At 36.7% G+C, this 26,052-nt stretch overlaps 1 protein-coding gene across 6 annotated transcripts in view; it reads right to left on the reverse strand.

Moving 5' to 3' along the window:
- Positions 1–26,052, reverse strand: part of LAMA2 (laminin subunit alpha 2) — a 1,406,020-nt gene that overhangs the window by 235,663 nt on the left and 1,144,305 nt on the right. For all 6 annotated transcript variants that reach the window (XM_053710700.1, XM_053710701.1, XM_053710696.1 and 3 more), the window contains one exon: positions 24,205–24,307. In XM_053710700.1, the coding sequence (XP_053566675.1) occupies positions 24,205–24,307 (103 nt within the window). The remainder of the gene's footprint in view (positions 1–24,204; positions 24,308–26,052) is intronic.

Genomic DNA, 26,052 nt, shown 5'->3' on the forward strand with positions numbered 1-26,052 from the left:
TCTGAAGTTCTGAAGATGTTGGCTACAAGCATCACAGACAGCTCACATACATACAGTTACCGGAAACCAAAGATATTTTCAGGAAACCTTCCTGTACCCTTAGGAGAGGAGGCTATTGCAGCATGGTGTGATCATGCTAACATGGTGCTGCAAGAATGGAGTTGCCCAGAGACAGTGAAGCGTGTTCGCCTCTTAGAAAGTTTTAGGCCACCAGCACAAGTATTGTTGCAACACCATAGAGAGGAACACCCTGAAGCTACTGCTGTAGAGTTAATCTCTTTCTTAAAGACCTTATATAGTCTATTTGAAGATCCAGAAGATCTCTTGTATAAGTTTCGGTTACTTAAGCAGCGAGAGACAGAGAAGATGTCTGACTTTCTATTAAGATTACATGAGCAGCTTGTATTATTGGTTCGAAAAGGGGTAGTGACCCGACAAGATATGAATAAACGGAGGCAAGATCAGTTCCTTCGTGGCATTATACCAGACCACCCAATAGCCATCTTTCTTATAGCCCAATTGCACTCTCAAGCACCAAAAGAATTGGAGGCCCTTATGCCTATGATAAGGACTCAAGAAGAGGAAATGAGTTTCCACACTGTGCGTAAGTCTGGCAAAGCTTGCATAGGTAAAAGTGAGACTAAAAATTTTTTAGAAGACTGCAGAAATGCAGATTCTTTGTTGAAAGAGCTTATGGAGAATGGACTGCCTGACCAAGTAAAGGCTGAGTTGGAGAGAGCAAAACTACCTGTAAAACTCCAAAATACTACTCGACCAAAAGGGAGTTGTTTCACTTGTGGAGAGATAGGCCATTTCTCAAAGGATTGTCCCAGCAAAATACATTCATATGCTGGTGATTTTTTGGGAAGCCTTACAGTCCCTCAGAAGAAGGGAATGACTGATATTTCCTTTGATTTATCTGAAGATGATGTAGCTGGGCCAAGGGCTTTTATTGGAGTAAAAGTTTGTAACATTTCTACACAGGCGCTGTTGGTCACTGGATCTCAGTGCACCATAATCTATCGTAGTTTTTATGATACTTACCTTAAACATCTTAAAATCAAGCCTCCCTCTCAAATTGATTTAAGAGGTGTGGGTGGAAATAGGTGTGCTGTTGATGGAGTTGTCACTGTAGTCATTAGTATAGTCCAGTTACATACTAGTATGATATACCCCATGAAAGTGAAGGCTTTAATCTGCCCAGAAACCTGCAAAGACTCCGAAGCCCCTATAATTCTAGGGACCAACACAAAATATGTACAATCTTTGCTACGGAAATTCATGATGGAGGTTGGGGGGCAAGACATAGACAAGTCATTACACCCAACTTTACGTCAGGAGGTTGAAAAGATATCTTTGAGACAATATGCTGGTCAGTGCTACAACCGTTCTGCCGGAGTGACTTACATTTCCCCAGGAGGGATGAAAGAGTTAAAATGTTTGGTGGTGTACCCTGACGGCAGACCCAAAGAGGACTGTTTTATTCTTGAAACGCCAGATGAAGAAGCAACCAAGCAGGGTTGGATTTTGGTACCTGAAATCTTACACAGAAGAAAGGATGGGCCTCCACCACAGTGGCTAAGTGTTAAGGTCCAAAATTTGGCCCCATACCCTGTTGGTATTGATTTTAATCAGACTTTGGGATATCTTTATCCAGTAGTAGACTCATCATTGGCTATTCGTAAATGTTTCTCTCTCTCAAAAACAGAAAAACTACAATTTAACTTTGAAGGATCTACAATGCCTAAGGAGGCATGTGAGCAGTTGCAGAAGGCTATGAAGGCCCGTGCAGAAGTTTTTTCTGCCGCAGAAATGGATGTAGGACGTTCAAAACATATGCTTCATACCATTCGCCTAACAGATTCTGCCCCTTTTAGGGAACGCTCTAGGAGATTGCCTCCTTGTGATGTTGAGGATGTTCGTGCCGTTTTGGCTGAGATGGAAAAAGCTGGAATAATTGTTCCTTCTCGCAGTCCATGGGCTTCACCCATTGTAGTGGTTAGAAAGAAGAATGGGTCTATATGTTTGTGCATTGACTATCGGACTCTCAATCGAAGAACTATACCTGACCAATATGACCTACCTCGAATTGAAGAGATTTTACATTGTCTTAATGGCAGCTGCTGGTTCAGTTTTCTGGATCTGAGATCCAGCTATTTTCAGGTAGGGATGACTGAAGAAGACCAAGAGAAGACAGCTTTTATTTGTCCACTAGGATTCTATCAGTTTACATGGATGCCACAAGGGATCTGTGGAGCTCCAGCCACATTCCAAAGGCTAATGGAACGTACTGTGGGAGATATGAATGGACGTGAGTGTCTTGTCTATCTAGATGACCTTATTGTATTCGGTAGTACTTTGGAAGAACATGAGACAAGGTTGCTGAATCGTCTTCACGAAGAAGGCCTAAAGTTAAGTCCGGAGAAATGTAGATTTGGGCAATCATCTGTGACCTATGTAGGTCATGTGGTCTCGGTAGAAGGGGTGTCTACAGACCCTGCTAAGGTGGAAGCAGTAACCGCATGGCCACAGCCTAACAACATTGGTGATCATTTCTTGGATTTTGTGGATACTATCGAAGATTTGTGAAAGGATACTCCCAGTTAGCTCGACCCCTAAACGACTTGCTGAAACATAGTGAAGATGATCCTAAAAAGCCACTAAATGCAAAAACTCCTTTGGGAACTCGGTGGACATCAGAGTGCTCCAAAGCGTTTGAGAATTTAAAGAAAAATTTAACTGAGGCACCTGTCTTGGCCTATGCAGATCCCGAGAATCCTTATGTGCTACATATAGATGCTAGCTATGTGGGTTTGGGGGCAGTTTTACACCAAGAGTACCCTGGAGGGTTGAGTTCTTGGCTCTGAAATGGGCAGTAGTGGATATACTCCATGATTACCTTTATGGAGTAGAATTTGAAGTTCGAACAGATAATAATCCACTTACCTACATCTTGACTACAGCAAAGTTGGATGCAACCGGTCATCGGTGTTTGGCTGCACTATCAAATTACACTTTTAAGTTACATTACAAGCCAGGGCCTAAGAATATAGGGGCTGATGCAATGTCCTGACGACTAGGACTACCAGAACAAACAGGTGATTCTCAATGGGAAGAAATTCCTTCACTTGGTGTGAGAGCATTCTGCCAAACCAGTGTCTTCAAAGACGAAACCTCTGTTTTTTCAGATTTGAGAGCAGTAGATTCATTGGGATGTCATCCACAAGCTCTGCCTGTATATTATTGTAAACCATCTGTAGTGGAATTAGCCAGATGATCTCGAATACCTCTTGAAGAATTAATAAATGCACAGGAACAAGATCCTTTAATTGGACTACTTCGAAAAGCTGTTCAAACTTCACTTACTGAAGAGAATTCCTAGGGAATGGTCTGGTCCACTAAATAGAGAGTGGGATAAGTTTCAAATTCAAGATGGACTTCTGTTTCGAGTAGTTAAATACCACAATCATCCAGATCGAAGACAATTGGTGTTACCTGCCAAACTAAGAAAACTTGTTCTGTCATACTTGCATGATCAGCACAGACATCTTGGGATAGAAAAAACGTTTGGCCTCTTGCAGGATAGATGTTATTGGCCAAAGATGAGAGAGTATGTAGAAGAATACATTCATAAATGTTTTAGATGTGTACAGAGTGAAACTCTTCCAACTCGAGCTGCCTCTATGGGTCATCTGAAAAGTGAAGGCCCCATGGATCTTGTTTGCATGGATTTTTTGTGCATTGAGCCAGATTCTCGTGGCATTGGAAATGTTCTTATTGTAACAGATCACTATACCCATTATGCTCAAGCCTTCCCAACAAAGGACCAGAAGGCTAGTACAGTGGCTAGAGTTCTTTGGGAAAGGTTTTTCATTCATTATGGTCTTCCTAAGAAACTGCATTCTGATCAAGGTAGAGACTTTGAGAGTCGCCTCATTAAAGAAATGATGAATGTTTTGGGAAATAAGAAGACAAGAACTTCTCCCTATCATCCAGAAGGAGATGCTTTGCCTGAGAGGTTTAACAGAACTTTGCTAAATATGTTAGGGACCCTGCCAGAGTCTGAAAAGAGAACTTGGAGTCGTCAAGTAGAAGCACTACAACTGCACCCGACATGATTACACAGGTTATTCACCATACTTCCTTATGTTTGGGAGAGAAGCGAGACTACCTATAGATCTCCAGTTAGGGGTGTCATCAGATGGAGTTTCTCATAAGAGTCACTATCATTATGTCAGGCGATTGCAGGAGAGTTTACAAACAGCTTATAAGTTGGCTGAAGAAGCTACTGCTCGATTAAATGAGGCTAATAAGCAACGATATGACAAGAGAATAAAACATAAGGATTTGCAACCAGGAGACCGTGTCCTTTTACGGAATTTAGGGATACCAGGCAAGCACAAGTTAGCTCCTAGATGGAGGAATAGTATCTATAGAATAGTCAGACAATTGCCAGGTCTTCCAGTTTTTCAGATAGCAGATGAAAATGGTGTTGTGAAGACATGGCATCGGAATCATTTGTTGCCTATACCTCAATTCCAGCATGATGTTACATATCATGAGGACCAAGGCCCAAGCATGTCAATTAATAATGAATATAGTATCCCACATGAAGACTCATCAATTCAATCGGACCCTGAAATGAGATCTCCATTGCAAAGAGAGACCTATAATGATGAGCATGCCTCCTCTGTTACCCCAACCTCTGAACCTGATATGCCATCCTTCCCTAATAGTCCTAAACCAGATGGGGAATCTCCAAACCCTATACATTATGATAGTAGAAGTCCCTATAGAGAAAAAAGACCAGCAAGAAAGAGACATCCCCCAAAGAAATTGACATATGATACACTAGGAAACCCTGGTTATAATGTTGAACCCTTGTTGCCTGCTCTAACATCTGCTGTACGATGTGTTTTGAAAGATGTATACCCTAACCATAATTTGACTCATGATGAATATGTGATTTTGTTAGTAGACTTGCTAAAGAAAATGTATTGATGTGTTGCTCTTGTACCCCTTGCTGGGGACAGCAAGTTTTTTTTTTTTTTTGGGGGGTTGGTATGTAAGGACCTTGCCCTTACCCAAGATGGCTGCTTTAATAGTTGTATTGAGGAAGAGAAATGCCATCTGGGAAGGGGGAGGAGTTGTTAGTGCTGAGGAGATTTCTTAGGTGTTAAGAGAAGTGTGGAGCTTTGCACAGACTTGGAGATGGGGGAAGAAAGTTGCTGTTTCCAAGCTGAAATAAGTTATTCAGACTAATGCATGGATTCCAGAGACAGTTCAGACATTGCTACATGTGGCTGCTGCAGACAGAAGTTGGAACCTTTTATTTGTACAGTGAGTGTCAGCCATTATCTGCTGTTTTAAGATCTCCATAACTTCATGTTAACTAAATGCAAGAGAAAAGATATACTAGTCATATCTGATGTGCTGCAGAGTTGCTGTATATTAAAGAGATAACCCAGAGAATATTCTAGAAGTTATTCTGTCTAAACAGTTTGCATAAATACACTAAATGGATTGCACAGCTGCATTACATAAGGAAGTAACTGAGTGTGATGTGCTGTAGAGTTGTATATTAAAGAGATAACCCAGAGAATATTCTAGAAGTTATTCTGCCTAAACAGTTTGCATAAATACACTAAATGGATTGCACAGCTACATTACATAAGGAAGTAACTGAGTGTGATGTATATTAAAGAGATAACCCAGAGAATATCCTATAAGTTATTCTGCCTGAACAGTTTGCACAAATACACTGACTGGATTTATAAAGCTACATTACATAAGGGCATAACTGTGAGATTTCTGCAGCTGTTTGTAGTTAAAGAGTGACTGACTTTGCAGTATAAGGCAAGTGGATTGCTGAAATTCAGTAATAAGGTAGAGACTTATGTTATTCAGTATTTCTGAGGAGAAGTTTTCTTGAGCACTGCATCGATCACAAGCAGCAAGGGATAATTACCTCAACTAAATTATATTAAGTATATGAAATTGCATTGTACAGCACCACCTCAAAGTATTTTACAACAACAGTTATGTTATTATTTCATGAGCTCATGAAGGACTTCTGAGTTAAAAAAAAAGGTATACTGATGTCATAAGAAGATATTGTGATTAATATTATTATTTGTATTTGTTGCACTGTATGTTATTGGTTAAACACTTTATAATAATCAAAGCAACATTTTATTTGAAGATTTCTTGTGTGGTTATTACTTGTTTTCTTTTTGTACTAAAATCTTATAGGACCCCATACCCTATTATTCTAGGGTGTCCCCTATAGGTGGAGGCACTGCGTCATACAGGCATCCCTTATATACCTGATTTCAACCCCCCTCCTACTCCCACTCTGCGGAGGCTTAGTTCTCATACACGAAACAGGTAGACAGCATTACACTATCACCCACCTCAGGGAAGGTCAGGAAAGGGTGTTACACTGTTAATAATAATTTACTTCATGTTTCAAAAACCTCTTTTTACAGTGATATTTTGAATTATAACAACTTACAACTGAGAACCAGAAGCAAAAAGTATGTACATAAATAGCACTCCACAACATGAGAATTACTGAATAGTAGATTTCCAAGGGAACATAGGAAATCCCCCAGTGTAGGGGTAAAACTTAGCTTTTATTGTTACAATTAAAATAAAATAAATGTGTGTGTTAAAAGCACAGAATAATACCAAAATGACCTCTTTATAGTAGTGGAGTACTCCAATATACAGGGTTACAATGTAACTCAGGTTACTATAATTATGTAATAACTAACATAGGCTGGCCGTGTGAGGGGGTGGCATAGAATATTTCCTCTGCCCAGTATGTAGTATAAAATATACTGAACGATATATAACTAGTGGTTTGAACTAAATGTGGTCAGGTTCAGTTTATTATTATTATTATGGTTAATACACTATAGGAATAGTACTGGTAGAGGGTATGATAGTATTAGCAACCAATGTACAAATTATTGTGTATTATGCTAGTTAGATAATGGAGCAACCTGAAGTGCCCACTATACAATAAAACTAAACTGGATGTAACCAGTCATTACTATCAAGTACAGTTATTGTACTGCTAATTAATATAGTGAGCAAGAGCAGATATAGATTATTTATGTTTATACACAATAAATATGTGACGATATCCAATAGGTATATAAGTGTTCTTAGCTACAAACAGTAAATTCCTAAAATTGGATTTACTTGATTAATTTATATAGATGTTTGTTGCTAATTGTAATATCTTCTGATATCTAATACATTGGTAATAGAGGCTTATTCTCCCCATCAGTGTCTTTTGCTTCAAATAGTACTCGTATCTAGAAATAAACCACAAATAGTTCTAGAGTAGTATGAACTACACTGGGGTGCTAATATTTCCCAGAATAAATGAGTGTGGCTTTAAATGTAAAACTATATGTTTGTCAGCAGACACTTTCCAAAATAATGTAAAAATTACCTATTCAGTTATACAGATTGTATCATAGTAATTAGCGCCGGTCTGTTAGACCAAGTAACAGGTTGAGGTATGCTATTCTCGATAGCTATTACTCATGCCTATGAGGATAGTAAATAAAAGTAATATTCTAAATGCTTCCCATTTTCCCTTATTAACGGCATTACAGCCAGTGAATATACTAATGGTTCCCTGCTGAGACAACCACTAATAAGCTATCCGTGATACCATTAACTTCAAATTAAAGTTTATTCCGGATATTTGTGGGTTTAATAATATAACAGCATAATAGCCCCCCTACAAATCGCCACTTTAATTATGTATGGTAAACAATGTTTTTATTTTACGGTTAGCAACATATTTCTATAAAGAGGCAAATTAATATATATTCTGCTGTTAAAAATGGAGACAACACATCCCCAAGCGCCCTGACATGTTTCGCCTTTCGGCTTTGTCAAACACTGGCTATTTATTGGCTTAGGTTCATCATGACGTATGGTCAGCTCATAGTCTGATAGGTTAAGGCTCCCAAGTGTATGATTGGTTAAATCGGGGGTGTATCGAGCCAGTCAGAAGATGACGCTGCTGTTTGTATACTCGGTTGCATAGCAACCGATGTATCATAGTTTATCTTATGCTATGTTCGAGTAAAAAAAATTAGTCCGGCTATGATAAGACCGTTTTGTTTAATAATACAAAGTGTGTGTATTAAAGCATCAATAAACCTGATCATAAGGTGTTTGCTCAAATAGTTACTTAAAAAAATATTTATCATGTTTTTGATGTGGTGTCAAAAGGAAAAGTCTTGATCTGTTATTAGTCTTTGCATAGAGGACTCAAGATAACAGTGTGCTAATAAGATTCTAAACACTGATAGGATAGATATTGAGCCAGATACATGTGTTAAAATACCATCAAGGGCATGGGCATGTATTTTTATTGCAAAGAGAGAAGCGTAATGAACATATACACCCACAAGGAGGAGAAAAAATATATATTGAAATGGAGAGAAATTAATGTGATTTCTCGTTCGCATAGGTAATTGTCTGTGAACCGTAAAGAAGAAAGAATGGTGAGGTGAGATGTAATGGAACACTCATAAGAATTTAACAAAAAGTCCTAACTAGTGAATAAAAAGTGTACATGTTGATATAGAAAGGGGACTAATTCAAATGTCCATAATCGTTCAAATCACTTAGAAGTGTATATTAAAAAGAATAAAACTGGTCAGGTAGGTGAAGAAAAGACCAATGTAAAAAATATATATATATATTTTTATATAGGAATGACTCTCATATATAGTACATATTGATTAAGGAGAGATAATGTGAACTAAGCAGTGAACATTGGTGAACTGTGAAAAAATATAATTAAAAGGAAAAAGGTGAGGTGTGTGTATGAATTTGGTTATTCATGCTGTAGTGTGAAAAAAAAAAAAATTGAATATTGCTATATATAAAGAAAGGGGAGATTAAAAAAAGAAATTAAAATAATAATAATAAAACAGGAATAGGTATATTTATATAATAGTTATTTTGTTCATTAAGACCTAGAGGATGGACGCTATTGAGCAAATATATCCATCTACATTCAGCTCTCAATAATGCCTGTTCTAGTTTGGCTCCTCTAATGCCCAGTGACATCTTTTCAATTCCCTGGCATTTGAGATCTTTAGGTTTTGACTGATGGTGTGATAGAAAATGAGATGCCACAGAGGATATCATTTTGCCATCCTCAATATCTTTTGAAGCATTCTTGATATTGCGTATGTGTTCTTGGAGTCTGACCCGTAGTTTTCTAGTAGTCATCCCTACATAGATCTTAGAGCAACTACATTGTAGTGTATATATTACACATTCAATGGAACAGCTGATATAATTTTTCATTTGGTGTGTATGCCCAAATCGATCCTGAATTGTATTGGTCTTTTTAATGTAACTGCACGTGGAACAAGTGCCACATGGAAAGGATCCAGGGACAACTGCTGTCTTTGTTTTTCCTACCTGTTAATGGCTACTAGACACTCTGTATTTGATATTTTGGGTCCTGCGATAGCCTATTTGTACTTTTATCACCAATAACAGGCATTATTAAGAGCTGAATGTAGATGGATATATTTGCTCAATAGCGTCCATCCTCTAGGTCTTAATGAACAAAATAACTATTACTGTTTCTTGTAATATTAGTAATTCACTTTTTGGGGGAGTTAGTAGGACCATCTTTTATATATATATATATATATATATATATATATATATATATATATATATATATACCTATTCCTGTTTTATTATTATTTTTTAATTTCTTTTTTTAATCTCCCCTTTCTTTATATATAGCAATATTCGATTTTCTTTTCTTTTCACACTACAGTATGAATAACCAAATTCATACACACACCTCACCTTTTTCCTTTTAATTATATTTTTTCACAGTTCACCAATGTTCACTGCTTAGTTCACATTATCTCTCCTTAATCAATATGTACTATATATGAGAGTCATTCCTATAAAAAAAATATATATATATATATATATTTTACATTGGTCTTTTCTTCACCTACCTGACCAGTTTTATTCTTTTTAATATACACTTCTAAGTGATTTAAACGATTATGGACATTTGAATTAGTCCCCTTTCTATATCAACATGTACACTTTTTATTCACTAGTTAGGACTTTTTGTTAAATTCTTATGAGTGTTCCATTACATCTCACCTCACCATTCTTTCTTCTTTACGGTTCACAGACAATTACCTATGCGAACGAGAAATCACATTATTTTCTGTCCCCCGATTTAATCAATCGGACACTTGGGAGCCTTAACCTATCAGACTATGAGCTGACATACGTCATGATGAACCTAAGCCAATAAATATCCAGTGTTATGTCGGCTGCCTCAACTTTGACAAAGCCAAAAGGCGAAACATGTCAGGGCGCTTGGGGATGTGTTGTCTCCATTTTTAACAGCAGAATATACGTTAATTTGCCTCTTTATAGAAATATGTTGCTAACCGTAATATAAAAACATTGTTTACCATACATAATTAAAGTGGCGATTTGTAGGGGGCTATTATGCTGTTATATTATTAAACCCACAAATATCCGGAATAAACTTTAATTTGAAGTTAATGGTATCACGGATAGCTTATTAGTGGTTGTCTCAGCAGGGAACCATTAGTATATTCACTGGCTGTAATGCCGTTGATAAGGGAAAATGGGAAGCATTTAGAATATTACTTTTATTTACTATCCTCATAGGCATGAGTAATAGCTATCGAGAATAGCATACCTCAACCTGTTACTTGGTCTAACAGGCCGGCGCTTATTACTATGATACAATCTGTATCACCGAATAGGTAATTTTTACATTATTTTGTAAAGTGTCTGCTGACAAACATATAGTTTTACATTTAAAGCCACACTCATTTATTCTGGGAAATACTCTAGAATTATTTGTGGTTTATTTCTAGATACGAGTACTATTTGAAGCAAAAGACATTGAGGGGGAGAATAAGCCTCTATTACCAATGTATTAGATATCAGAAGATATTACCATTAGCAACGAACATCTATATAAATTAATCAAGTAAATCCAATTTTGGGAATTTACTGTTTGTAGCTAAGAACACTTATATACCTATTGGATATCGTCACATATTTATTGTGTATAAACATAAATAATCTTTATCTGCTCTTGCTCACTATGGCCTAGATTTGGAGTTTGGCGTTAGCCGTGAAAACCAGCGTTAGAGGCTCCTAACGCTGGTTTTAGGCTAACTCTGGTATTTGGAGTCACTCAAAAAAGGGTCTAACGCTCACTTTTCAGCCGCAACTTTTCCATACCGCAGATCCCCTTACGTAAATTGCGTATCCTATCTTTTCAATGGGATTTTTCTAACTCCGGTATTTAGAGTCGTGTCTGAAGTGAGCGTTAGAAATCTAACGACAAAACTCCAGCCGCAGGAAAAAAGTCAGTAGTTAAGAGCTTTCTGGGCTAACGCCGGTTTATAAAGCTCTTAACTACTGTACTCTAAAGTACACTAACACCCATAAACTACCTATGTACCCCTAAACCGAGGTCCCCCCACATCGCCGCCACTCGATTAAATTTTTTTAACCCCTAATCTGCCGACCGCCAACTACGTTATACTTATGTACCCCTAATCTGCTGCCCCTAACACCGCCGACCTCTATATTATATTTATTAACCCCTAACCTGCCCCCCACAATGTCACCGCCAGCTACCTACACTTATTAACCCCTAATCTGCCGACCGCAAAGCGCCTCCACCTACGTTATCCTTATGTACCCCTAATCTGCTGCCCCTAACACCGCCGACCCCTATATTATATTTATTAACCCCTAATCTGCCCCCCTCAACGTCGCCTCCACCTGCCTACACTTATTAACCCCTAATCTGCCGAGCGGACCGCACCGCTACTATAATAAAGTTATTAACCCCTAATCCGCCTCACTAACCCTATAATAAATAGTATTAACTCCCAATCTGCCCTCCCTAACATCGCCGACACCTAACTTCAATTATTAACCCCTAATCTGCCGACTGGAGCTCACCGCTATTCTAATAAATGTATTAACCCCTAAAGCTAAATCTAACACTAACACCCCTCTAAATTAAATATAATTTTAATCTAACGAAATGAATTAACTCTTATTAAATAAATTAATCCTATTTAAAGCTAAATACTTACCTGTAAAATAAATCCTAATATAGCTACAATATAAATTATAATTACATTGTAGCTATTTTAGGATTAATATTTATTTTACAGGCAACTTTGTAATTATTTTAACCAGGTACAATAGCTATTAAATAGTTAAGAACTATTTAATAGTTACCTAGTTAAAATAATTACAACATTACCTGTAAAATAAATCCTAACCTAAGTTACAATTAATTAAATACAATATCTACAAATAACTACAATGAAATAAACTAACTAAAGTACAAAAAATAAAAAAGAACTAAGTTACAAAAAATAAAAAAAATCTACAAACATAAGAAAAATATTACAACAATTTTAAACTAATTACACCTACTCTAAGCCCCCTAATAAAACAACAAAGCCCCCCAAAATAAAAAATGCCCTACCCTATTCTAAATTACTAAAGTTAAAAGCTCTTTTACCTTACCAGCCCTGAACAGGGCCCTTTGCGGGGCATGCCCCAAGAAGTTCAGCTCTTTTGCCTGTAAAAAAAACATACAATACCCCCCCCAACATTACAACCCACCACCCACATACCCCTAATCTAACCCAAACCCCCCTTAAATAAACCTAACACTAAGCCCCTGAAGATCTTCCTACCTTATCTTCACCATACCAGGTTCACCGATCCGTCCTGAAGAGCTCCTCCGATGTCCTGATCCAAGCCCAAGCGGGGGGCTGAAGATGTCCATGATCCGGTAGAAGTCTTCATCCAAGCGGGGCAGAAGAGGTCTTCCATCCGATTGAAGTCTTCATCCAAGCGGGGCAGAAGAGGTCTTCCATCCGACTGAAGTCTTCATCCAGGCAGCATCTTCTATCGACATCCATCTGGAGCGGAGCGGCAGCATCCTGAAGACCTCCGACGCGGAACATCCATCCTGGCCGACGACTGAACGACGAATGATGGTTCCTTTAAATGACGTCGGAGGTCTTCAGGATGCTGCCGCTCCGCTCCAGATGGATGTCGATAGAAGATGCCGCCTGGATGAAGACTTCAATCGGATGAAGATCTCTTCTGCCCCGCTTAAATGAAGACTTCAATCGGATGGAAGACCTCTTCTGCCCCGCTTGGATGAAGACTTCAATCGGATGGAAGACCTCTTCTGCCCCGCTTGGACGAAGACTTCTACCGGATCATGGACATCTTCAGCCCCCCGCTTGGGCTTGGATCAGGACATCGGAGGAGCTATTCAGGACGTATCGGTGAACCTGGTATGGTGAAGATAAGGTAGGAAGATCTTCAGGGGCTTAGTGTTAGGTTTATTTAAGGGGGGATTGGGTTAGATTAGGGGTATGTGGGTGGTGGGTTGTAATGTTGGGGGGGGTATTGTATGTTTTTTTTACAGGCAAAAGAGCTGAACTTCTTGGGGCATGCCCCGCAAAGGGCCCTGTTCAGGGCTGGTAAGGTAAAAGAGCTTTTAACTTTAGTAATTTAGAATAGGGTAGGGCATTTTTTATTTTGGGGGGCTTTGTTGTTTTATTAGGGGGCTTAGAGTAGGTGTAATTAGTTTAAAATTGTTGTAATATTTTTCTTATGTTTGTAGATATTTTTTTATTTTTTGTAACTTAGTTCTTTTTTATTTTTTGTACTTTAGTTAGTTTATTTCATTGTAGTTATTTGTAGACATTGTATTTAATTAATGTATTGATAGTGTAGTGTTAGGTTTAATTGTAGGTAATTGTAGGTATTTTTTTAATTAATTTAATGACAGTATAGTGTTAGGTTTAATTGTAACTTAGGTTAGGATTTATTTTACAGGTAATTTTGTAATTATTTTAACTAGGTAACTATTAAATAGTTCTTAACTATTTAATAGCTATTGTACCTGGTTAAAATAATTACAAAGTTGCCTGTAAAATAAATATTAATCCTAAAATAGCTACAATGTAATTATAATTTATATTGTAGCTATATTAGGGTTTATTTTACAGGTAAGTATTTAGCTTTAAATAGGAATAATTTATTTAATAAGAGTTAATTAATTTCGTTAGATTAAAATTATATTTAATTTAGGGGGGTGTTAGTGTTAGGGTTAGACTTAGCTATAGGGGTTAATACATTTATTAGAATATCGGTGAGCTCCGGTCGGCAGATTAGGGGTTAATAATTGAAGTTAGGTGTCGGCGATGTTAGGAGGGCAGATTAGGGGTTAATACTATTTATTATAGGGTTAGTGAGGCGGATTAGGGGTTAATAACTTTATTATAGTAGCGCTCAGGTCCGCTCGGCAGATTAGGGGTTAATAAGTGTAGGCAGGTGGAGGCGACGTTGTGGGGGCAGATTAGGGGTTAATAAATATAATATAGGGGTCGGCGATGTTAGGGCAGCAGATTAGGGGTACATAAGGATAATGTAAGTAGCGGCGGTTTACGGAGCGGCAGATTAGGGGTTAATAATAATATGCAGGGGTCAGCGATAGCGGGGGCGGCAGAATAGGGGTTAATAAGTGTAAGGTTAGGGGTGTTTAGACTCGGGGTACAAGTTAGAGTGTTAAATGCAGACGTAGGAAGTGTTTCCGCATAGCAAACAATGGGGCTGCGTTAGGAGCTGAACGCTTTTCACCACAAACAGCCCCATTGTTTTCTATGGGGGAATCATGCACGAGCACGTTTTTGAGGCTGGCCGCTTGCGTAAGCAACTCTGGTATCGAGAGTTGAAGCTGCGTTAAAAATGCTCTACGCTCCTTTTTTGGAGCCTAACGCAGCCTTTATTTGGACTCTCAATACCAGAGTTATTTTTATGGTGCGGCCAGAAAAAGGCCGGCGTTAGCTACGCAAGTCCTTACCGACAAAACTCTAAATCTAGGCCTATATTAATTAGCAGTACAATAACTGTACTTGATAGTAATGACTGGCTACATCCAGTTTAGCTTTATTGTATAGTGGGCACTTCAGGTTGCTTCATCATCTAACTAGCATAATACACAATAAGTTGTACATTGGTTGATAATACTATCATACCCTCTACCAGTACTATTCCTATAGTGTATTAACCATAATAATAATAAACTGAATCTGACCACATTTAATTCAAACCACTGGTTATATATCGTTCAGTATATTTTATACTACATACTGGGCAGAGGAAATATTCTATGCCACCCCCTCACACGGCCAGCCTATGTTAGTTATTACATAATTATAGTAACCTGAGTTACATTGTAATCCTGTATATTGGAGTACTCCACTACTATAAAGAGGTAATTTCGGTATTATTCTGTGCTTTTAACACACACATTTATTTTATTTTAATTGTAACAATAAAAGCTAAGTTTTACCCCTACACTGGGGGATTCCCTATGTTCCCTTGGAAATCTACTATTCAGTAATTCACATGTTGTGGAGTGCTATTGATGTACATACTTTTTGCATCTGGTTCTCAGTTGTAAGTTGTTAAGTTTCTGTTCCTTCTAGATGTACAGCACCCAGTTCCCTCATTTCTACTTTATATAACCGCCTATCATTCATACAGGGGAATATACTGATCTAGGAGGGTTCACAACATAAGTAGTGCCATCGTTCATTCCTTTTTTCTCAATATTTTGAATTATGCTTGAAAGCAACATTTAAAGGGACAGTCTACTCTAGAATTATTGTTATTTTAAAAGATAGATAATCCCTTTATTACCCATTCCCTAGTTTTGAATAATAAACATGATTATATGAATACACTTTTACCTCTGTGATTACCTTGTATCTAAGCCTTTGCAGACTGCCCCCTTAATTCAGTTCTTTTAACAGACATGTATTTAACCAATCAGTGCCCTCTCACTTGTAAATCCAGGGCTTTGTAACAGTGTTATCTATATGAAACACATGAAATTACGCTCTCTGTCTGTGAAAAACAGCCAAATGCATTGAAATAAGGGGTGGCTTTCAAGGTTTAGGAAATTAGCATATGAGCATACCTAGGTTTAGCTTTCAACAAAGAATGCCAAGAGAACAAAGCAAATTTGATGATAAAAGTGAATTGGAAAGTTGTTTAAGAATTGCATTCCCTATCTGAATCATGAAAGTTTAATTTTGACTAGACTGTCCCTTTAACTCACCAATTGTTATATGAATTAATAGCACTACTTACACTATCCATTAAATGTATGGGGTGCACTAAAAATTTTCAGACACGTTAAGATGCTCTGGTTCAAATTTTTGAACAACTAGATTTCTAGGAGGGGGTGCAGCAAAATTCATGTTGTATATTGCAGAAGCAGTAAGCCGATGGTGCACAAATAGTGGAGTCCTTCATGTTGTTCTGTGCAATACTAATAATAATAATCATTTACTTTATCTCTCAAAAAGTGCTAATTTTTACAGTGGTATTTTGAATTGTGCTTGAGCACAGCACTTGAACATAAGTTAATATCACTCGCTGCACTATTCATAAAAATTATAGGGTGCGCTAAAAAGTTTCAGCCTTTTTAAGATGTTCTGGTTAAACTTTTTAACCAACCACTTGTAATATCAAGCACCAGACCTAGCACAAAATAATGTACCCTGCACTATTGATTGTGCTCCACTTGTAATCTAGCCTTGTATATTTTAATTGTGAAGACTATGTTCCCCAAATTTATCTTTCCTATCTAAGATTACATTTTTTTACTTTCTTAATATTTATTGAGCATCGACTGTTAGTAGTGTTGATTTATTTTTGCCTACACTCTTATACTATGGGGAAGTCCTGTTACTCTGAGGTTTAATAATTCTGTTTTTTTTCAGCATGTTCATAATCTTGGAAGGGGGTGATGAAGCCATCTTCCAAATTTTACTTCTGTTAAGTCATCTCACTTACCATAGCAGAAAAATCCTATCAATTACTGATTCTTATTGATTCTGGAGCTGCTGGGATATTCATGGACTCAAGTTTAGCTACTAATTTGTCAATCCCAACTGATCAAGAAAGATCAAATCCTTCTCATCAATACCATCAGCGGTCAGTCTTTTGGGTCCTGGTTACAGACATTTCCCCTACTCTGTAGCACGAGAATTGTCCATTAAATTTTGACCTTATTTTTACACCACATTTTCCCATCATCTTTCGTTTGCATTGGCTACCGATCCATGAACCTGCTTTTTTTCTGGTCTACTCATGAACTTACATCCTAGGGGAAGTTGGTGCTTTGGCTGCTGTATAAACTCTCAATTTTTAACTAAGCAGGTCAATATCTTTGCACTGTCTTCAGATTTAAAAATTCCTTCAGAATATTCTGACCAATGAGATATGTTTTTCAAGAAAGTTCTGAAAAGTTACAACCTCACCGATCTTTTGATTGATCTATAGAGTTATTACCTGATGCTTCAATTTCTAAAAGTAGTTATTTTTCTATTTCACAGCCTGTGTCTAAGCCTTGTAAGAATACATCTATGAAAACCTAGAACAAGGATTTATTATCACCATCTTCTTCCCCTGCAGGGGCAGGTTTCTTCTTTGTTCTTCTGTATGGAATATCAACACCATTCCTAATTCTTAGTGGCCATAAAAATCTACTTTTTCTGCAAAATGCCTAATGTATGAATTCACGCCAATGCTGGTGGTCTCTGTTTTTCTCAAGATTACATTTCCAACATTTTTATTTACCTGCCTCAAAAAATATAAAGGCAGATGTTTTATCATAAGAATGTTCAACTGTTTCCTCTGAAAATATAATTCAAACAGAAAAGATAAATTGTTCTCTATCTACTTCAATGTTGGAGAAACCTAAGTCAGAACAAGGAAAAGTGCCAGCAGGGCCAGCAAACCCTGGAATTCATTTTAACTAAATGGCAGAGACTGCTTCAAGAGGTAGAAATAGAGGACATCAAATCAAGTATTCAATTAGTAGGTAGTAATAACACGACATGGAAAGAATCTCACAGTAAACTTTTAAACCTCAATTATATCTCCCCGGCAATCCTAGCTAAATGGGATAAAAAATGCGCAGGTAACTGCTTCCATTGTAAAAATCCGAATGCAGATATTCTACACTGCTTTTGGTTCTGCCAAAAGATTAGTAGATTTTGGAATAGAGTTAATTTCTGAGCAAACAAATTTACAGACCAGAAGGTGGTATTTTCCCCCCAAAAAAATATTTTTCTTTATAACCCACTATCTCAAGAGTTAAGGAAGGACCGAGCTTTTATCAATACCACTATACTGGTGGCTAGGAACTTAATATTGCAACATTGGAAGGCAAATAAACCACCTAGTATTGCAGAATTTGTTAAATTTTTTTATCTACAAATCACTATAGAGCAACATCAATTGGAACCAAGTAGTGAAAAACAATTCAGAACTTTCTTTCGAAAATGGCTAAGTTTAATAGAGTCGGGCTCCCTGGCATTGCAATTACAGATTATTTACCCCTATGTAAATCTACATTTTTCGACATAGCAATTGTGGAGGGGTTTCTACCACCACAGTGGGCAGGGTCAAGGTAAAGGGATGAGAGCTGGGTGAGCGGGGGGGGGGGGGGGTCTGGGGTGTTTTTTTTTCCTCTTTCTTCCTTTTTCTTTCCCAATGTTTAGTCGCACAGCCAGATAAGAGGTCATGATTTAGGTTCCATCTAGAGTAATAGATGGTCCCATCTAGTGATAAAAAGAAAGGGAGAGAGGGAGAAGGGAAGAGATAAGGATGGAATGATGATTTACCCAATTAATAGTCAGATAGCTTCATAGGTACAAGATACCCACAAAAGTCGAAGATATACCTAAGTCACCCCTCTGTGTAGGATAAGGGTAACAAATACATGAGGGTGTTAGGAGATAATGTTGTATCAATCCAATAGGAAAGCTCAATTTAGTATAGAGATATGGTAGTGTTTATAGATTCCATCAGTTGACTGTTATCCAGTTATAACTTTACTAGGTAAATTAGGATCGTATCACTAGAATTTGAGCAGGTAGGGATGTTGTGTTACTTTGGATATCTGACATTATTTGGTTGATAGATATATAGAGATGATCTAAATAAGATTGTATTAGGATGATAGAATGTAGTCTGGCTCAAGAAACACTGTATAAGCAATACAGGGGTATTTTTTTTTTTGATGTATTTACTGATTTATTTACTTATTTTTTTTTATTATTTTTTTTTTATGTTTCTTTTTTTATTTTATTTTTATTATATCATTTGAAAATTTCTGCAATGTAATGTTAGAGCATAATGACACGCCTGTTCAGGGTCATTGGTAAAGTTGAAGGCATGTACAAAGTAATCATACCATTACTTTTTTTTTTTCTTAACTCTTTTGTTATCTTGGTTGGCGAGGTGTTGATTTTGTATGACCCATTGCTGTTTCTAAAATAAAATGGAAAAGTGCCATGTTTTACAAAAATTCAAAAGAATAGGTTCTATGTGCCCATGTTTCTCGCAACACCCTGGAGCCTGTAGTACTTTTCAAAAACTCAAGTACTTAGTCTGGTGACCTCAAATGGCTAAAAATAAACCTTCATGTCAACTACCTTCAGGATTTCTTAGACCTTTACCAAAACATGAACAATGGACTTATGTCTCAATTAACTTTATTGTTGATTTACCCAACACTAAAGGTAATACAATAATTTTGGGGGTGGTGGATAGGTTCTCCAAAATGGCACATTTCATTCCATTACCAAAACTGCCATCAGAAATCTATTTTCTCAACATATAGTACATGCTCATTGCCTTTCTGATGACATTGTTTCTGACAGAGGAACCCAGTTCACCTTGCAATTCTGGAGAGTTGAGTACATGCTCATTGGCTTTCTGATGACATTGTTTCTGACAGAGGAACCCAGTTCACCTTGAAATTTTGGAGAGTTGTATGTAATAATTTGGGGGGGGGGGGGGTGATGGACAGGTTCTCCAAAATGGCACATTTCATTCCATTTCCAAAACTGCCATCAGCAATCTATTTGCTCAACATATAGTACATGCTCAATGCCTTTCTGATGACATTGTTTCTGACAGAGGAACCCAGGTCACTTTGAAATTCCGGAGAGTTGTATGTAAAAAATCGGCAGTGACAATCTCCTTATCCTCCTCCTACCATCCTTAGACAAATGGGCAAACAGAGAGAACCAATAAATCTTTAGAATCATAACTACAACATTATTCCTCTGGGTTAATTTCACTACTGAAACAGTGATTACATAATCGGTTTACTTTCAATGTTACACGTCCTGCATTATGTTTGCAACAATTGTTTTCCATAGCTAAACTCCATTTACCACTTGCCTTATTTGGAGGGGTCAATCTGGATACCCAAATGTGGAAGCACTTGAAAGTGATGCAGCATAGCTGCAAAAAGCTGATTAGAAAATATCACTTGAACATCTCTGTGTAAAAAGGGAGGATATTTACCTCAAAATTTCCTAAATATTTTAACTCCACTGTAGAGAAACTTTCAAGCAGCCAATCAGGATGCTAGATCAAGGACTTGCAAGGGAGTATGCATCTGGCATGTGCAGGCACAGTCCTGTTATTTTCCTATTCAGTTTAAAGAAGTTACAATTAAATCTCTTCATATTTCAGTGAAATCTCATGAGATAACAGCAAAAAAAAAGCACTGCTGATGCTGACTGGTTTTTTTTTTGGGTTTTTTTCAACTTGCAGCTGGACAGCAGCTGAGGTATAACTGTACGCAGAGCTGAAGAAATTTTGAGGTAAAATATCCTTCCTTTTTATATAGAGATTTTCAGCTGATATTTCATGTCAACTTTTTACAGTTATGCTGCATCACTTTCAAGTGATTTAGCATATGAATATTATGTCCCTTTATTAGCACAACTTCAATAGTTTTGCTGTTCATTATCTGTTGACCCCATACTGGGATCAATTCGGCACAGCTATGCAGCAGAGTTAAGCTTGTGGAGTCTGCAATGTGTGCTTTCAATTCTAAGGTTTGATTCCATAGGCTCCTATGGGAGCCTCATTCAGAACCTTGTAGCGCAGCATTTTTAAATATATATGTATATGAATATATACATATTTATGTGTTAATATGTGTATATACACATATTAACACATAAATGTATATAATAATTTACATATATATTTACATTGGGGTCTATTGGAACACACAGTTCCCATAGACCACAATGTAATGGCCCTTTTTACCACACCCCACACCCACCAACTTTAAAGCCCCAAAACTGCCTAGTGCAGGTTTGTTTGTTTTTATTAAAAAAAATGCTAGATTTTTTTTAAAATAAAAAATAATGCCCTCTATTTTGAGGGCATTTGGTGCACTTTTAGAAAATTAACCAGAGATTGGATCTGTGGTGAATTTTCGGAGTGCTAATTGCTATCGCGAGGTCGCAGTAGCAATAACCAGCCACTTGTAATGTATATCTGCCCGTTTGCGGGAGCGCAATAATTTAAAGCTCCACTTGTAATATAGTCCTTAGTGGGGCAAAGAAGACTATATTTCAAAGGCAAAATAAACACGGTTTATTTAGAAGATCCATATTTAATGAATAAGAAAAACAGGTTATTCAAATGGTTTTTACCATACTTTGCATGGAGAAAATTTGACAGTGTCATTATAACCCTTTAGACTTTTTTTTGCCCTTTAAAAACTCATTTTGGAAACTTTTACACAAGATTTATTTCCTTTATAAGTGATTTTTTTTCAGTGTTTTTGTGTATGCTTAGTTTACATGATAAAAACAATACTTTCTGCTTTATTAGAAAAAAAAAAGAATCATTTTAATAATGAAACTTTTACCAAATTAAATTAATCTTCAGAAACTTTATTAGCATAGAATGTCAGCTCTCTATGAAGTAGGCACCCCTAATTCTTAAGAATGCCCTCCCCCATCTTCTCTTTACTTATTGTACCTCTGTACAGAACTGCAGAATCTACACTTTTCATAAAGCTAATAATTATAATAACAATTTATGGTCTCCATTTATGAGGGTGTGGATGCAGCATTAAAGTCTTGTGGTGCTGAACCTCTCATGCAAGCCTGCAAGTAGTAAGACTGCTGCTTCCTAACCTCTCCCCCACCTCAGAGGTGGCAGAGTTAAAACACCTTGAACTGAACTGATGGAGTTAATTGTCTATTCCTGCTCTTTGCAGTTGGTTGCTCAAGAGTTGGTTGCAGAGCTGCAAAAGCATAATCTTGGCAGGAAATGCTTCATTGCTTTCCCCAAACACATACAGACAAGTCCATGCCTGGGAACCGTATTGCTCAAACTTTCTTTAATGGGGTCTTAAGACTGCAGTTAAGTGTCTAGATATTAAATATAAATGTATGTATATAAATGACATATTGCACACTTAATTAAGTTAAAAACATATAAAATACATTGGGCAGTCTTGAACCAATTCTATTGAACCAAACATCTGCCATATTACCCTTTCCTATTGGATGTGTATATTTTGCTTCCATGTTGACGTGTTGAGACACCAAAAAAAAAAAACTTACAGAAAGCCTGATTTTATATTTTTCTGAGTGTTGTTTATGAATCCAAGTGTACAAAAATATCAAATTTCTAGGTATGTGCATAGTCTAGACAGCTTATTTAAATTAAACAGCCATGCTTCAACTGGATGGGTGTGCCAGCAAAAAGAAAGCTCACAATCCCTTGGGTAAACCATGAAGTTTTGGCAAACTCTAACAAATTGCAAAAGATGGTTGTTGATAGTGCAGAATACAATAAAGTAAACCACATTTTCATATCCCAAACATGGGACCTCCTTTGTAGGGATATAAGCATGAGGTCCAAAATGGTTTACTCTCTACCTTTTAATTAAAAAGCTGTAAAACCCAAAAATCTTCTTTTATGATTTGGACCACGAATTCAATAAAAACAAAAATATATATTTTCCAGTTTACCTCTATTGCTAAATGACTTTGTTCCTTTGATATCATTTGCTGAAAAGCAAGGGCGTGCACGTGTCTGGAGCGCTATATATTGGCAGTTTTGCAAGAATATTTGTAAAAGTGTTATATTGCATTTAGTGCTCAATCGCTTTCTTTAAAAACTGTTGCCATATAGTGCCCTAAACATGTGCACCCTTATCTACCTTTGTTACTCTTTTTAAGAATGAATACCAGAAGAATTAAGTAAATTTGATAATAGATGTAAATTGGATACTTTTTTAAAACTGTTTTCTTGTCATCTCATGGATAGCTGTTACATCTTTTGTAAAGCTGATGGTTTTTTGTTTGTAGCATTACAGTATAGGTACGATGATCTGTACCAATTACATAGTAAATATGATCAGCAAAAATAAGTGCGTAAAAACATGCTTTTGTAAATAAAGTTGATTGAAACAACGTCATTGTAGTACATAACTACATATCTCAGATTAGTCAAGATGCATTTTGAAACAAATGTTCCACTGCAGTTAGAGATTTAAATGGATAGAAAGATCAACATTCAAATGTGCATGGGTGCTTTTAAATGGAATCTTTTTTTTGCAATATACTCTCATTAGCAAAAATGCTTCTAAAGAAAGTTATTACTGTGTTTCAGCGGCATATGCACATATGCTTGAGTTCACCGTGCACCACCCTTCAAGCACAACACTTTCTCAGAGAGTCAGAAGTGGCTTGTATGACACAAATGAAGTCTTCACTTATGCAACCACACCACCACCAGCTCTCAGACCAAGAATGATGTTTAAATCCTGATCCTCTAGTCACACGTAGCATATGTACGTATGCTCCTGAAATAGTAATAACATTTATTAGAAGCATTTTTTGCTAAAGCAAGTATATTGCAAACCTACTTCTATTTAAAAATGAAATACAATTATGCACTTTTCACTTTTTGAGTTCCTTTTGCCTTTTGCATGCATTAGTTTGCAATTGCTTTGAGATGTATTGCTTGCTCACCAGGGATCATACGATGCTGTGCGCTGGTGTTATGTGTTGTCATTATGAGAACACAGAATTAAATGGACCGCTGATACTGTACGTCAACTCTCCTATATAGCTCCATTTATCAGAACACAAATGTATGCCATAACCATCTATTTAGTTTTGCTTTGCAAATCCTAATCATACAAATAGATTAAAATGGATTTTTTATGAGAATGCACATTACCTTCTACATCCCCGGACAGCTTTTTACCCTCATTAAGAACTCGGACGCTTTTTTGAATAGAGCTCTTTGCTTCATCTTTTAGTGACCCTTGGGGACCAGACACCTTTAACAAAGAGAAAAAGCAATTTCAGTTCAGCATAGTTAGGAAATCATTGTTTTATATTTTATTCTTTTGCAGCTGATGTTGCAACCAAATTGGAATAAAGCAGAAACCACAAATGATTTTTCTACAATTTAGTTTTTGAGTCAAATATGTGTAAAATAATTTTTAGTAATAATATAATATACAGAATATGAAACATGACATTTCATTATATCCAAATAATTAAGACAGATAAACATAATGGTTCCAGACATCAAATCTCTTTCTGGCTGTATGTCATTTCAAATTTACTTTTCACAAATCTTGGCTAAAAGCATAAGTTGTGTTTAATCAATCTCCCTTTTCCTGGCAACTTTGTTTACTATATGCATCACTAGAAATTAAAATAAGTGTGGTTTTCTGTTGATTAAATTATGATTGCATACATTTAGTGGAATTCAGATCATAACTTCTGGTGATTGTAACGTAAGTTGACATAACATCTTAAAGTGAACACAAAAAATAGTGTCTGATACTGCATTACCATATTGTCCTTAGAAAACTCCATCCTCCGATGCATTACAGACACCAACACAGAAGTCAAACTATACTTAATTATTTTTTCTATTTGCACCAATTGCACACTTTCTTCTCAGCTCCAATCTTCTCTAATATAGGAGTAATGGATGAGCCATTTTATATCTGTAAAGCTTAGATTGACTCTTTTACTCAAACAACACTTTCACTTCCACTCAGATTCATTAAAGGACCACTCAATGCAGTTGAATTGCATAATTAACATGTGCATAATAAAATACAATAATTTAACCCCTACTCTGAATTTAAAATAAGCAGTGGAATTTTTCTGACAAATAATTTTTTTCTCCCATTTTCCAGCCCGCTGTATCATGTGACAGTCATCAGCCAATCACAGACTAGTATACATATACCCTGTAAACTTGTGCACATGCTCAGTAGGATTTTGTTCCCCAGAAGGTGTGAATATAAAAAGACTGTGCAAAATCTGATAATGGAAGTAAATTTGAAAGTGTCTTAAAACTGCATGCTCTATCTAAATCATAAAGTTTATTTTGACTTGAGTGTCCCTTTAAATTACTGTTCTTCCTCACACATAATGTATTTAAACACTTTTGAAACACACCTGAGTTATCTGAAGGCACATATGTGACCATTTGAATGATACTGGTTGCCTGCCAATATTTTACTCTCACCTTTGATCTTCCCAATCGATCAGTAAATAGATATTACAGCTTTCCTCAAAAGAGGTTTCCCTGTAATCTTGTCCTCAAGTAACACTAGAATGCCAGATTTTTTTAAAATATACTTAATAGAATTTTCATAAATATTTAAACACATAAAAATAATCAAACTGAAAGTATGTTACATCTTCTGTTTTTACTGAAAGTTTGATTGGAATCTTATTACAAGCAAAAAAAAATAAAAAATGAAAAACACTGGAGAACTTTCTTGCAACATTTTTTCGTCTTTTCTTGCGTTAGCCTTAAAAAGCAGCGTTGGGAGGTCCCAATGCTGCTTTTTAACGCCCGCTGGTATTACGAGTCTCGCAGGTACAGATGTACCGCTCACTTTTCTTCCGCGACTCGAGCTTACCGCAAATCCCCTTACGTCAATTGCGTATCCTAACTTTTCAATGTGACTTGACTACGAGTCTTGGAAGAAGTGAGCGGTAGACCCTCTCCTGTCAAGAATCCTACCGCATTTAAAAGTCAGTAGTTAAGAGTTTT

Source organism: Bombina bombina, chromosome 4, assembly GCF_027579735.1.
Source record: "Bombina bombina isolate aBomBom1 chromosome 4, aBomBom1.pri, whole genome shotgun sequence".
Lineage (NCBI taxonomy): Eukaryota > Metazoa > Chordata > Amphibia > Anura > Bombinatoridae > Bombina > Bombina bombina.